The sequence below is a fragment of the Suricata suricatta genome, chromosome 4, assembly GCF_006229205.1.
Source record: "Suricata suricatta isolate VVHF042 chromosome 4, meerkat_22Aug2017_6uvM2_HiC, whole genome shotgun sequence".
In the NCBI taxonomy this organism is placed as follows: Eukaryota; Metazoa; Chordata; class Mammalia; order Carnivora; family Herpestidae; genus Suricata; species Suricata suricatta.
The window spans coordinates 87,645,262-87,657,056 of record NC_043703.1 but is presented as its reverse complement, the minus strand read 5'-3'; the positions used below and the strand labels follow the sequence as shown (position 1 = coordinate 87,657,056).

The following is an 11,795-nucleotide window of genomic DNA, read 5'->3' as shown; positions in this document are numbered from 1 at the left end:
GCCGCGGGCGGCTGGGCAGCTGTGGTCACGGCCACGGCCACGGCCGCAGGCGGTGATTTCTGCTTCACTCCTTTACTTCCCGGGGCCTTGTTCGCTGTCCTTGGCCTCTGCTCCTCCTTGCAGGTGCTCTTGAGGTCCTTCTCTCTCAGGCTGTTTTGGCAACCATCGGGAAGTTTCCCACAGTCCTGCACTTCGTCTTTGGCTGGGGTGTAGTATTGATTGCTCTCTGGCCCATGGCTTTCATTTTGGATCAGGATAGGCGGCTTGTGGGGATTAACTTTGTTCAGCCATTTATCCAGCTGCCACTTGTTAGAGGACGCTGGTTCGGCCTAAAAGTGGAAAACCGGCAACAAACAAAAACATCTTTTATTAGACGCTCTGAAAACGGTCTCGGCAGTTTTTAATCTTCTCTTACCCCCTAGAAAAAACAATGGGCTGCGAGCAAACGGGAAATGGAAGCGGTAGGTGTGTGTAGCAAAGCTGCATTGGCACACCTGCTCGCAGGACGCAGGGATGGGGGCCCTTTTCTGTCCCACTTAGTATGTCAGCGCAGTAGTATGAAGACTTTGGAAAAAATAAGGAGAGAGCCCCGTGCTTCATTAGAACCCATTTCCAGCCCTTTTGAGTGTTATACAATGTATATTTCTTGTAATTATACATAAATACATAAACTTGAGATGCCAGGAAAGTTAACTGGGTAATAGTTTGGAGGCCCTGATTATTAAAACATACATTTAGTTAAGACTGAAAAATTTAGAGGAAATTAAAAGAGGGGGCCCCTGGGTGGCTCAGTCCTTTGAGTGCCCAACTTCTGCTCAGGTCATGATCTCGCAGGTCACCAGTTTGAGCTCTGCATCGGGCTCTGTGCTGACAGCTCAGAGCCTGGAGCCTGCTTCAGATTCCGTGTCTCCCTCTCTCTCTGCCCCTCCTCTGTTCATGGTCTGTCTCTCTTGCTCTCGAAAACAAATAAACATTTAAAATAATAAAAAAAAGGGGCTAAGTGGAAACTATAATCCCAAGCAATTAACATATGATTTACATGGTGAAGGCAAGTAGAGCATAGTTATTTAACAGTAGAAGCTGTACTTTTGAAGAGATGGCTTGTTTAGTAGTGGAGAACTCCTGTTTCAAAGCGAACTCTGTGTGTCCCATATGCTTTTGCAGCTGGACTTGGTTAGTCCATCCTCACCCTGCTTCTGTCCCACTTTGCCGGAAGTATTTCAGATACAGAAGTGATGGTGGAAACTTTTCTTGCAAGCAGTTTTGCTAACTCAGAGCAAATCACAGACATTGTAGGTTTTAAACTCTGTCCTATGGATTGGTTCTAGGGAGTCAATGAATGCCCTGAAACAGAATGTGAAATGCTAGGTGGATGCATTTTTCTGAGAGGAGTCTACAGTTTTCATTCAAGTCTCTAAGTATCCATGGCTTGTAAAAAGGTTATGGCTTATAAAAAGGGAGTAAATGCTGTTGTTTCTAATAAAAGTCCAATATCCAGCATCTATGATTATTAATAGAAAAGAGGTATATTGGTTAAGTGTAAAGCTTTAGCTAGAATGTTTTCAGTTTGTGACTATATATTAAATGGGGAAAATATTTTCACTATTTTATGTGATGTATTTTTCCTTCCCTGTGGCCTCCCACACTCTGAATTCGTGGCATCCATTGTTTCAGGAGACTAGTTTCTGGCCTAGAGTAAAGAAGACATTGCTTAATTTTGTATTTCAAACTTGATTGGTTAAAGTCTAGAGCAAGTCAGGCTCCTTTGCAGGAGAAAAACTTTTTTTATATTAACATAATTTCTTAAAGCTTGCTTTTGAGTCAACATTTGTCTTTCAACAGAGGGGTCCAGATTAAGAGCAGGACTTGGGGCATAAGCACATGCTGCAAAGAGCTGAGGGGAGCGGCGCAGTCAGTCTTGGTGCCGGCTGGGGCCAGAATGCAACAACACAGAGTGTGGGCACCAGGCACTAGAGCTGTGGCAGGGACCATGCACATCCCGCTGGTTCCCCCAAAACACTTCGGGGAACACTGGCACAAGGTGTCCAGTGGCTGGGAAAGACAAGTGACATTTCAGCAGAGACGGGCATGAAGATCTGGGGCCCTTTCCCCAGGGCAGTGAGGATGGAGAAGCTTCTCCCTGGAACACAGGTGTGGGAAGGGAAGCCCTCATGGCCCCGATGAGGAGTCTGGCCTTTGACTTGACTTTTTGCTTTGTTGGTTTTCAGGTAACAAAAGGACCAGGGCTCTAGAGCAAGATGCAAAAGAACAAAAAGTTATCGTTTTGCATCTCTGGACTGTTCTACATAAATTCCGACCTCGCCTTATCTTGGCTTCTCCAGAGAAGAGGAACACAGGAACCCTAAGAGCACACCTGGTACATACTGCAGTGGGAGATGTGTGCAACAGGGAGAGAGGCCAGCAGGACATAGAACAGCTTTGTTGCCAAGGGGAAGCCCTCACCTTCCCTGGGTTTAGCTGAGTGTGGCTGAAAGCTCATGTGGTGGCAAACAATTTATGGCTTCTGACAGTGTCTCCTGACCACTGGCAAATTGGTGACTGTGTGCCTCAGCTCCCCTAGCACAATGGGACACGGTCAAAACGAATGGATGCTGAAGGGGCCTCTGGCAGAAAGGGGACACATTTTGGGAGAAGGTGAAAACATTTATGGCTGAGCACGCACCCACACTGGGCCCGACGCCATATTTAACACTAGCTCACCCTCACCCCCGCCATCTTGAGTGTTCCACAGCCCATGGGTCTTATGTGAGAGAACACAGAGAACTGCCTGTGGCCAAAAGCGCAGCTGCACATGGGGAGATTTGCACTAAAGCTTCCTGATGAAAGCATTAACAGTGAAGGGGAGAATTTCATAAATTTAATATGGGCCCATTGCCTGATGTGCTTTCGTGTCATTGTTTTCTGCATTCCACAGCTGAAAACATCAGTCTAAAGGACCATTTTCAACACATTGCTAACTCACACTCTCTTTTTTAAGGATCTACAATGACCTCCTATTGCCTCTCAAAGGAAATCCAAATGCCTTCTACTGGTTTTCAAGGGCATCTCTTACCTTACAATCATATTTCACGGGTGAACAACTACAATGTGGCTCCCACTTTACAGACATCATCTAATTTAATCCATACAGATAAGAAATATTGTCACCCCTAATTTTTAGGTGAGGCTCGGAGAGGTTAAGTGACATGTTCAAAGCTGCAGAGCTGCCAGGCACTATCAAGACTAAAACTATATTTGCCTAAGTTTAAAAATTCTCAATAGCATAATGTTTAAACTTGTCGAATCACTATGTTGTACACCTGAAATTAATGTAATAGTGTGTGTCCTCTACTCAAAATCATGTGACCAGGGTTTCTTTTTCCCACGAAGCATTTATTCCTTGTGGAACACTGCTCTAGGGAGCTGCATGTACTAGCTGAGGAAGGTGCTTTCCCCTGGAAAGCTCACATGTGAAAGGATGCACCATGCCAAGAAAGAAGATAAAATGCAAGAGATGAAAATTCGGCTGTGAACAACTAAGCAAATATCAGGCTATCTGTAGTATGGAAACACTGTTCACAGTGGCTCTTCCATGCTAGCTGCAGATATGACATTACCTATAGCGATTCATGTAAAATACGGTGGTTTTCTACAAACACAGCCATGAAGAGTAGTTCAGATGAAACCCAGCTGGGCCCAGTGGGTTTCTGGCGCTGGCACGTTGGAAGGGGAGCATGCAGGTGCCTTGGACCATACTGAGTGCCTCCTTCTACTCCCACATCGGGATGATAGTAGGTAAGTGAGGGCCAGGAGCACTTTCCTTCAAAGCAGCCGCATGAATTGTCTGTGCAGTGGAATGTGAGATGTGTGGACATACAGAGTCTGACTGTTTTGTGGGGTTCAGGAAGAGACTCCCCACTCTCCTTAAGGTGACCTGGGCCAGCCTAGTCACAGTAAAACAAAGATGTTGGGGAGGGTCAGCCATAGAATGCTACCTCCTGTCCTCTTTGTGATTTTCTTTTTTTTAATGTTTAATGTTTTTTATTTATTTTTGAGAGACAGAAAGAGACAACGCGAGCAGGGGAGGAGCAGAGAGAGAGGGAGACACAGAATCTGAAACAGCCTACAGGCTCTGAGCTAGCTGTCAGCACAGAGCCTGATGCAGGGCTCAAACCCATGAATCGCGAGATCATGACCTGAGCTGAAGCTGGTCGCTTAACCAACAGAGCCATCCAGGAGCCCCTTTTTTGTGATTTTCATTCTGCAGACTCATTTTATTTCTAAAGGGTGTGTGTCTGTATTAATCTCAGGAAAAATGTCAAATACAAATGCTGATACATTCCTTTCCAGCAGAAAGAAGTAACAGGCAGCATGGCCAATACACAGAGAAGCAGAGAGTTGAAAATTCTGTGGCTTCAGGCAACTTAAACTTTTAGGCCTGCTTTAGCAGACTTGCTCTTCCCTCCTCGGTGAAGGGCCCCGTTTAGCTGCTGGAAGCTCCTTCCACAAGAGCTTCCTTTCATCACCAAGGAGTTCAAGTCTTTGTAATTATCTCAGTGACATTTAGAAAGAATTTGCTCAAAGCACTTTATAACTGTACCTCTCTTAGATGAGGTTTAGCCTCATCCAGGAGCTCCAGGATTCACATTTCAGCAAGAAAATAAGATCCAACATTCATGAATTTAACCTTCAGAGTCACAAAGAGATTGGAGGAGGGGTTGTTCACGGACACTAACTAACACTTTTTATCCGTCTCCACTGCCCTGTTGGCTCTTGTGATGTCCCTGGTACCTAGTTATTGCTTATGACTAAATATTCTGGAATTTCTCAACAAATTAAAGCATTGGTATGGCATCTTAATTCCTTATTTTAACTCCTGTACTTTTTTGTTTCAAGTTATTTTCATTAGAATACAAGTTCTCTGAAGACAGGGACCTTTCCTGTCATTCTACTGCTGTCATCCAGAGCCAGGCACTGTGTTTGTGGCAGATGCTCAGTGAATATTTGTCAAATGAACACAAATGAGTGAGGGAATGAATGAAATTGTGAGGGAGGAATAACAATTTAGATTCTGGGAAAGTCAGGGTTATATCAACCTGTGGCATTTATGGGTTGATGTTGCTAAGGGCCTTCCTGTTATATTGGTATATAGAGACAGAGAAAGGGAGAGAGAGATGGGGGGGGAGGTGAGCATCATGGGAAGGAGAAGAAAAGGCAGGAGAGATGGAGAGATGGTTTATTTTGGGACAAATGGAGAGATCTTGGTGCAGAGCAGAAAGGTGCTAAAGAAGAAATGAGCGCTGGGAGCAAATTCTCAATGCTTCTGCCAAAAGCCTTAGCCTCCTGAGAGGAGACTAGAAGGGGAAAAACTTGAGGGAATTTAGAAGCCAGTCTATGAACTCTACATCAAAACACAGTTGCTTTTGGGTGTGATGATGTCATGAGGCACAGGTACAAAGCTGGGAAGGTAGATCGTGTAGGCCCTCAAGGGGGTTCCCCATTTACTGCCAGGGTTTGCAAAAGTGGCTTCGGTTTTATTTCAGAGCCTATTTAGAAATTCTGGCCCCAAAGTGGTACAGAAGGCAAAACACCTTAAATCCTGTGATCCATGGTAATGCCAAATGTTTATACACCCAAGGAGAAACTGTATTTTATTCTTTCTTTACAGTTCCAGGGACTTGAGAAGTTTGCTTTCAACCCTCTCCCAAGAATCTCCATGCACTGAATTACTATTTAATTTCCCCCTTTCCCCTTTAAAGTGGAAATAGCAATGATTTTTATTGATACCTTATAATGCTTTTCTATGAGGCGCCTAAATCTTCCACATAGATACTCGTCATAGCTATAAAAAGGTTTCGTTATTATTTGTAGGTTGATGCTAATTTTTCTTTTTACATTTTCACAAAGAAAACGCAGTTAAGAAGGTTTTATTAATATTTATAGTCCTTGTTCTTCTAATCCGTGACAAACTGCTAGAAGGTAGGATTCTAACCATATCCAATCCATTAACACTCCTTTGCTCCTGATTTATAGGTGGTCACTGTTTCCAGGGGGTGAACTGCCCTGTCTAGTTATTGCCTCCACCAACCCTCGGGGAGACCTGATCTAGAGGTTATTTCCACGCGGTGATGTGTAGCATACTTGGACATTTCTGAAAGTTGAGATAGAGATTTTTGGACAATGAAAGATGAAGTTTCTGTACTTCAAAGGGAGCTCTGTAATTAGGAGAACTGGAGGAGGGGACAGAGTGGGTAAGAATGATGAACCCGAACAAACCCTGACTGGCTGCCAAGCGGTGGTGGCCTCCAGGCCGGTCCTGCTGTGTGAGGAAGAGGGGAGGGGATGGGGGACGGGGGAGGTGTGAGAACCATACTCTGGGGATTTATCGTGCTCACCGTGGAGAGAAGGGGCTCTTACCTCGGGGCTGGAGTAGTGGGGGGGCTTGCTGCCCTCGCTCTCACTGGAACTGCTCTCTGTCTCCGAGTCGGACCCCGAGCTGCTCTCTGAGTCGCTGGAGGAGCTGCTGCCGCTGCTGCTGCTGCCGCTGCCCTTGCTGGAAGGCGCGGAGGCCCTGCAGCTGGCTGGCTGGACCACGGCGCTGCCAGCCCGCCAGGCCCCCGGGAAGGAGAGGGAAGGAGAACCAAGTGAGCAAACGCGAAACACCACTAAGCAAGCTGTCAGTCGACCAAAGGAGAGAAGAAGCACACAGGCTGCACATCTGTCAACCATCACCTGGAACCTGAAGGGCCAACATTAGGTCAACGGCATCCTAATGGTTAAAAAAAATTATGTATATATAAATAAAATTGGGAACGAAAGCTGGTGCCCCTTGGTAGCTGGGCACTAGGTATGTGGTGGCCATTTTAGAAGGGAGGGTGTTTCTGGGAATGGCTTTGCAAATGCACCCTCTAGAATCCATCCAATCATCTACAGAAAACTCAAGGAAATTCAAAATGCTGGAAATATTTTGTGAAGATTGAAAATGTCTGTTTGCTTTATTTCAGGAAGTGGGTGTGAGGAAGGGCACAGCATTCTTCTCTGTGCTTTCATGGCTTGCTGGAAGGTTCTGGAGGCTGTGGGAGCATCAAAATTATAGTCCTGTTTCCTACCTCTTCCTGCCCATAGAGTTGAGTGCTGGAGTCTTTGCAGGAGCTGCCTTATTTTATAAATAGTAACTTTCCTTTGAACTCTTTGTTAAAGAACTGAAGATCTGTCCCTTACACATTTTATATATTCCAGACTTTAAAATGCAACCCCAGTGCAGTGGCATTATAGCAACAGCATTTCAGATTTATGCTCAATGTTCGTATCCATTCTGAAATTTGCCAAGAGTCATTATATACTCAAAGACAACAGGAAAAATGGGTATTTTCTAATGGTAATTAGCCACAAAAATTCAAATAGCACATATCCAGCCAAGGGAGTGCTTGAACCAAAAGGAAAGTTTTTGTACTCACATCATATTCAACATTTTCAAAGTCCTTTAGTAACCGTATTGTGACATGCCTGAATCTGTTCTTTTGAGGTGAAATTCTGAACCCAGAAAACGCACTGATCACTTTTTAATGTTGAGTCAGCAAATATCTGCTGGCCACTTCCAACGGTGACTACTGCTTCATCAGGACTGGACATTAGTGAAGGCCACGGGGCGGGGGGGCGGGGGGGGGGAGCTTGTCAGCGTTTATGGCCTTAAGTGCAAAGCAGCCTGGGCAAGGTGAAGGACCCTTTCACCCACCCCTTAAATCTTTGATGAGTCTTTTACCCAAGGACAGATTCTCATAAATCCTCAGCATGGGGGCAGGAAGAGGGTTAATATTCACTGGAGCCTTGCTTCTCCTAGAAGAATGACAAGCAACTATCTTGTAGGATACAGCTGAAAACAGAGGCATCGGTTTGAACTGCAGGGTTAGAGGAAAATGGAGCTGGAACATAACCTTCCCTAGTGGTTTTTATTTCTTCCACCAATGTCATGGTCCATACCTACTGTCTGACAAAATTCTTCAACATCAGACAACATCAGCACATTTATGCCTTGCCTGAGCTGTAGTGATTTCTTTACCAGACTATCGTTTGAGTCTGGTATTGAGGGAGGAATCCTGGATCTTTAGAAAAAGGTGGGGAAGGGAAAGTTAACAATCAAAGGGCTGTGATATTTCTTTCTTCCTTTATAAACTAAAATCCATTTTTCCTGCACAGATGGCTACTATCAGTGGAGTCATAAAACAAACAAGCAAAAAGACTGTAGATCCTGACCAAACATGAACATCTGAGATCCATAACAATTTGTCAGTAGGCCCCCAAAACACTGGGGGGAAACTCTAAACAACTAAACAATACTACCCCCCCCCAAAATACAAATCCCAACCTCAAAACTAAAACAAGAACAACAACAACAACAACAAAGCAACACATGTTGGAAGAAAGAACTCTGTCTCCCTTCCGTACTTTGGAATGGCATTTGCTGAAGATGGGGACATTATGATGAATAAAGAGCATTTTGATTGATTTCATAGGATGGTCAAAGGCTTTGATCACTGAGGAGAACATTCCACTTGCTTTAATTCAAACAACAAAGAACATGCGATGCTGGTGCTGTGTGTACCTGGGCATTGTGTGTGCGGCAGAAGCGGCAGTGTGTGTGCAGTGCCCTGGGGCTTGAACCACAAAGTGATTGACCGTCTTTTGAAAAGCGGCACTTTAATTTCCGAGAAAATGTCCATTAAACAGTTACCATGCTGCCTTCCTTTTATGACTGCTGTCCTAGAGTAATGAGACACACTAGCCCAAGGAGAGAGAATCTCTGATCTGAAGTAGATTGGCAGAAAAGCCTTACACTTTTATGTTTTCCTTCCTTAAATTAGGAGATTCACTTAAAATGACATTTTTACTGGTGTAACTATTATTTGTTTTTAAAACAGTTGAGAGAGCCAGGACTTTTAGGTTTTCCTTTGTGCTCTGGTTGTAAGGGCTGTGAGGCTTACCATGCTTCTGGGGTCAGGATCGAATATATTTGTGTTTCAATGGTCTGTGTAGAGAATATGTCACCAGAAATAATCCATGTCAAGGAAGGGAGCCTGGAAAGAATGGCTCCAGCTGAAGGATCAAGATCACTGTCGCAACCTCCATGAAGGCTGCTCCTTGGTGCAGGTCCTTGACCTTGGCCTCAGCATAACGGATGTTGTGGCTGTGAGTGCAGGAAGTCTCTTTACCTCTGTGGACGGCTGCAGCGGGGAAGCAGAATAGAGGAGGAAGCCGGGGATGGTCATCGCTGCAGACTCGTACTAATACAGAAGGCTGAGAGCAGTTACACTAGGAGGGCTCCAGGGAGTCACAGAATTGAGAAGATGGAAAAGGATGAACCAGAAAGACCTTCTGGAAAGAAAACTTGGGCTTAATATATTTCAAGTTGCAAACTGAGCATGTTAGTGTGCCAACTAGCTGTCATGTTTCCATGCCAAAGATATTAAAAAAAATAGAAACTTAAATTAAAAATTAACTTTTTCCTAAAATGATAACACAGATTAATTGACATGGTGACACAGCCCTGGACAATATTTAGGAGAGCTTTTGGACCCTATGCTATTTCAGGAATATGGTGCCATTGAGTCTGCGGATGTGACAACATTACTGAGATAATGGAATAAAAGTCTTTGGGTCATTAAATTTAGCACAGTGCCTGGGACATAACAGGGGCATTTACGTGTGATTACTGAATGAAAAAACCAATAGAGAAAATCTACCATTGGGTTAATGAGTTTAAAAAAGTGATTTAACCTTTCGAAAGGGTTATAATCTCTCTTTTCCAATAAAAATATTTTAAAAATTTGTAAAAATGTTTATTTTATTCGTGAGAGAGAGAGAGAGAGAGAGCGAGCGAGCGAGCAGGATAAGGGCAGAGAGAGAGGGAGACACAGAGTCTGAGGCAGGCTCCAGGTTCTGAGCTGTCAGCACAGAGCCCGATGTGGGGCTCAAACTCATGAACGGCGAGATCATGACCGGAGCCGAAGTCAGATGCTTAACCGACTGAACCACCCAGGCGCCCCAGCAAAGAAAATATTTAAAGGAATTTCAGCATCTCTTGTGATCCTCCAACTTTTTTTTTTTTAACCACAGGATTATTTTTTTTACTTCAAGTTTTTATTTAAATTCTAGTTAACATATATGGCAAAATTGGTTTCAGGTGTAGAATTTAGTGATTCATCACTTAAATATAATACCCAGTCCTCATCACAACTGACTTCTTTAATACCCATCACCCATTTAGCCTATCCCCTGCCCACTTCCTCTCCAGCAACTCTGTTTGTTTTCTAGAGTTATGAGTCTTATGATTTGCTTCCCCATCTCTCTCTTTTTTTCCCCTTCCCCTATGTTCATCTGTTTTGTTTCTTAAATTCCACATATGAGTGAAATCATATGGTATTTGTCTTTCTCTGATTTATTTCACTTAGCATAATACACTCTAGCTCCAACCACGTCATTGCAAATGGCAAGATTTCATTCTTTTTGATGGCTGAGTAATATTCCATTATATGTATATGTATGTATATATACACACCAAATATTCTTGATCCATTCATCTATCAATGGACATTTGTTTGATCTTCCAATTTTAACACTTTTTCCTTTCAGAGAGTATTTCTTTAAATGTGCTCTAAATTTTTTTGGCTATAATTCTCAAATTGTTTATTTACTTCTTGTATTTTGATTTTATGCAGTGTTTTGCGGTTTTGTGAGTGGTCAAGACCAAAGACAGCTTTGAGAGAGTCTCAGCTTTACTCTAAATGGTCTGCTTGCTGTGTTCCCTCCTTGCCCTGCAGTGACACATTCCTTTCCAAATCTGGCCTGGGCAAAGTCTGAAGCAAAGTAAAAGAAAAGATCAGGAACTTAAATGATGACTCCTGGATCTCACAGTGAAGGGTGCTCATGCCTGCAAGTGAATCGTGGGGCCTGGATAAATACCCAAAATTGTCACAGCTTTCAACTCTGCCTGGTTGGCACCGTGTGGACAGCCATCATGCCTAGGAGGGTACCTCGCTTCCTGTGACCACTCCACTTGTACTGGCCAGATGATGGTATTTTAGAAGAGATGACAGCTCTTTCTCACTCAACACTCTGTACTGATTCCCAAATGCTTGATTTCCAAAGTGTGATCAGTGCCGTGGCAACAATATTCCTTTTTTGATAGCACCTTTGTTCTTATTAATTGGTCTAAAACTGTAACTACATTATGAGAAGTGAAAATGGTAAAAGGTGGCACAAGGGGGTTCGCTGTTGCTGAAATTATCTTCCAAAACACACACCTGACAGGACTTCCGGTTCTGTAGAAAATGTTTTTGTCTGCTCTGCTACAGCACTAGGAACAAGTCTTCTGGCAAACATGGCTTTTTGAAGCTTTTCATAGTCTGGCTTCAATAAGATCTTCAGCTTCACTTCAATGGGTCTATCCACAAACCTCAGCCATAATAAATTTCTCATAATTTTGACCATCTCTAAAATGTTTTAGAATTATATCTATAATTATGTAATTAAATGTATGCATATGTGTACATATATAAATATATAAATTTACATATTAACATATATTTAAGCTCACTTTATTTAACTAAAAAATAATAGTTCACCCATTTCTTCCACCCTCCCTTCCCCTACCTCTGGCAACCACCAAAGTAGAAAAAAATTATAATAAATAAAAGTAGAATTATATTTTGATTTACTTACAGTGTTTTTGAATTTGTTTTTTTGTACAGATTTTAAATTTTAGTTTTTCTAGAGGCTACATTATACATAACTTATCA

The 11,795-nt window shown here is 43.1% G+C and overlaps 1 protein-coding gene across 1 annotated transcript in view; it reads right to left on the bottom strand.

Moving 5' to 3' along the window:
- The window catches only part of AFF3 (AF4/FMR2 family member 3), a 525,761-nt gene that overhangs the window by 41,720 nt on the left and 472,246 nt on the right, over positions 1 to 11,795 (bottom strand). Inside the window, exons 13-14 of the mRNA XM_029938501.1 lie at positions 6,418 to 6,598; positions 1 to 329 (exon numbers count right to left, since the gene is read on the bottom strand). The exon at positions 1 to 329 is cut by the window's left edge and continues 775 nt beyond it. Of these exons, the coding sequence (XP_029794361.1) occupies positions 1 to 329; positions 6,418 to 6,598 (510 nt within the window). The remainder of the gene's footprint in view (positions 330 to 6,417; positions 6,599 to 11,795) is intronic.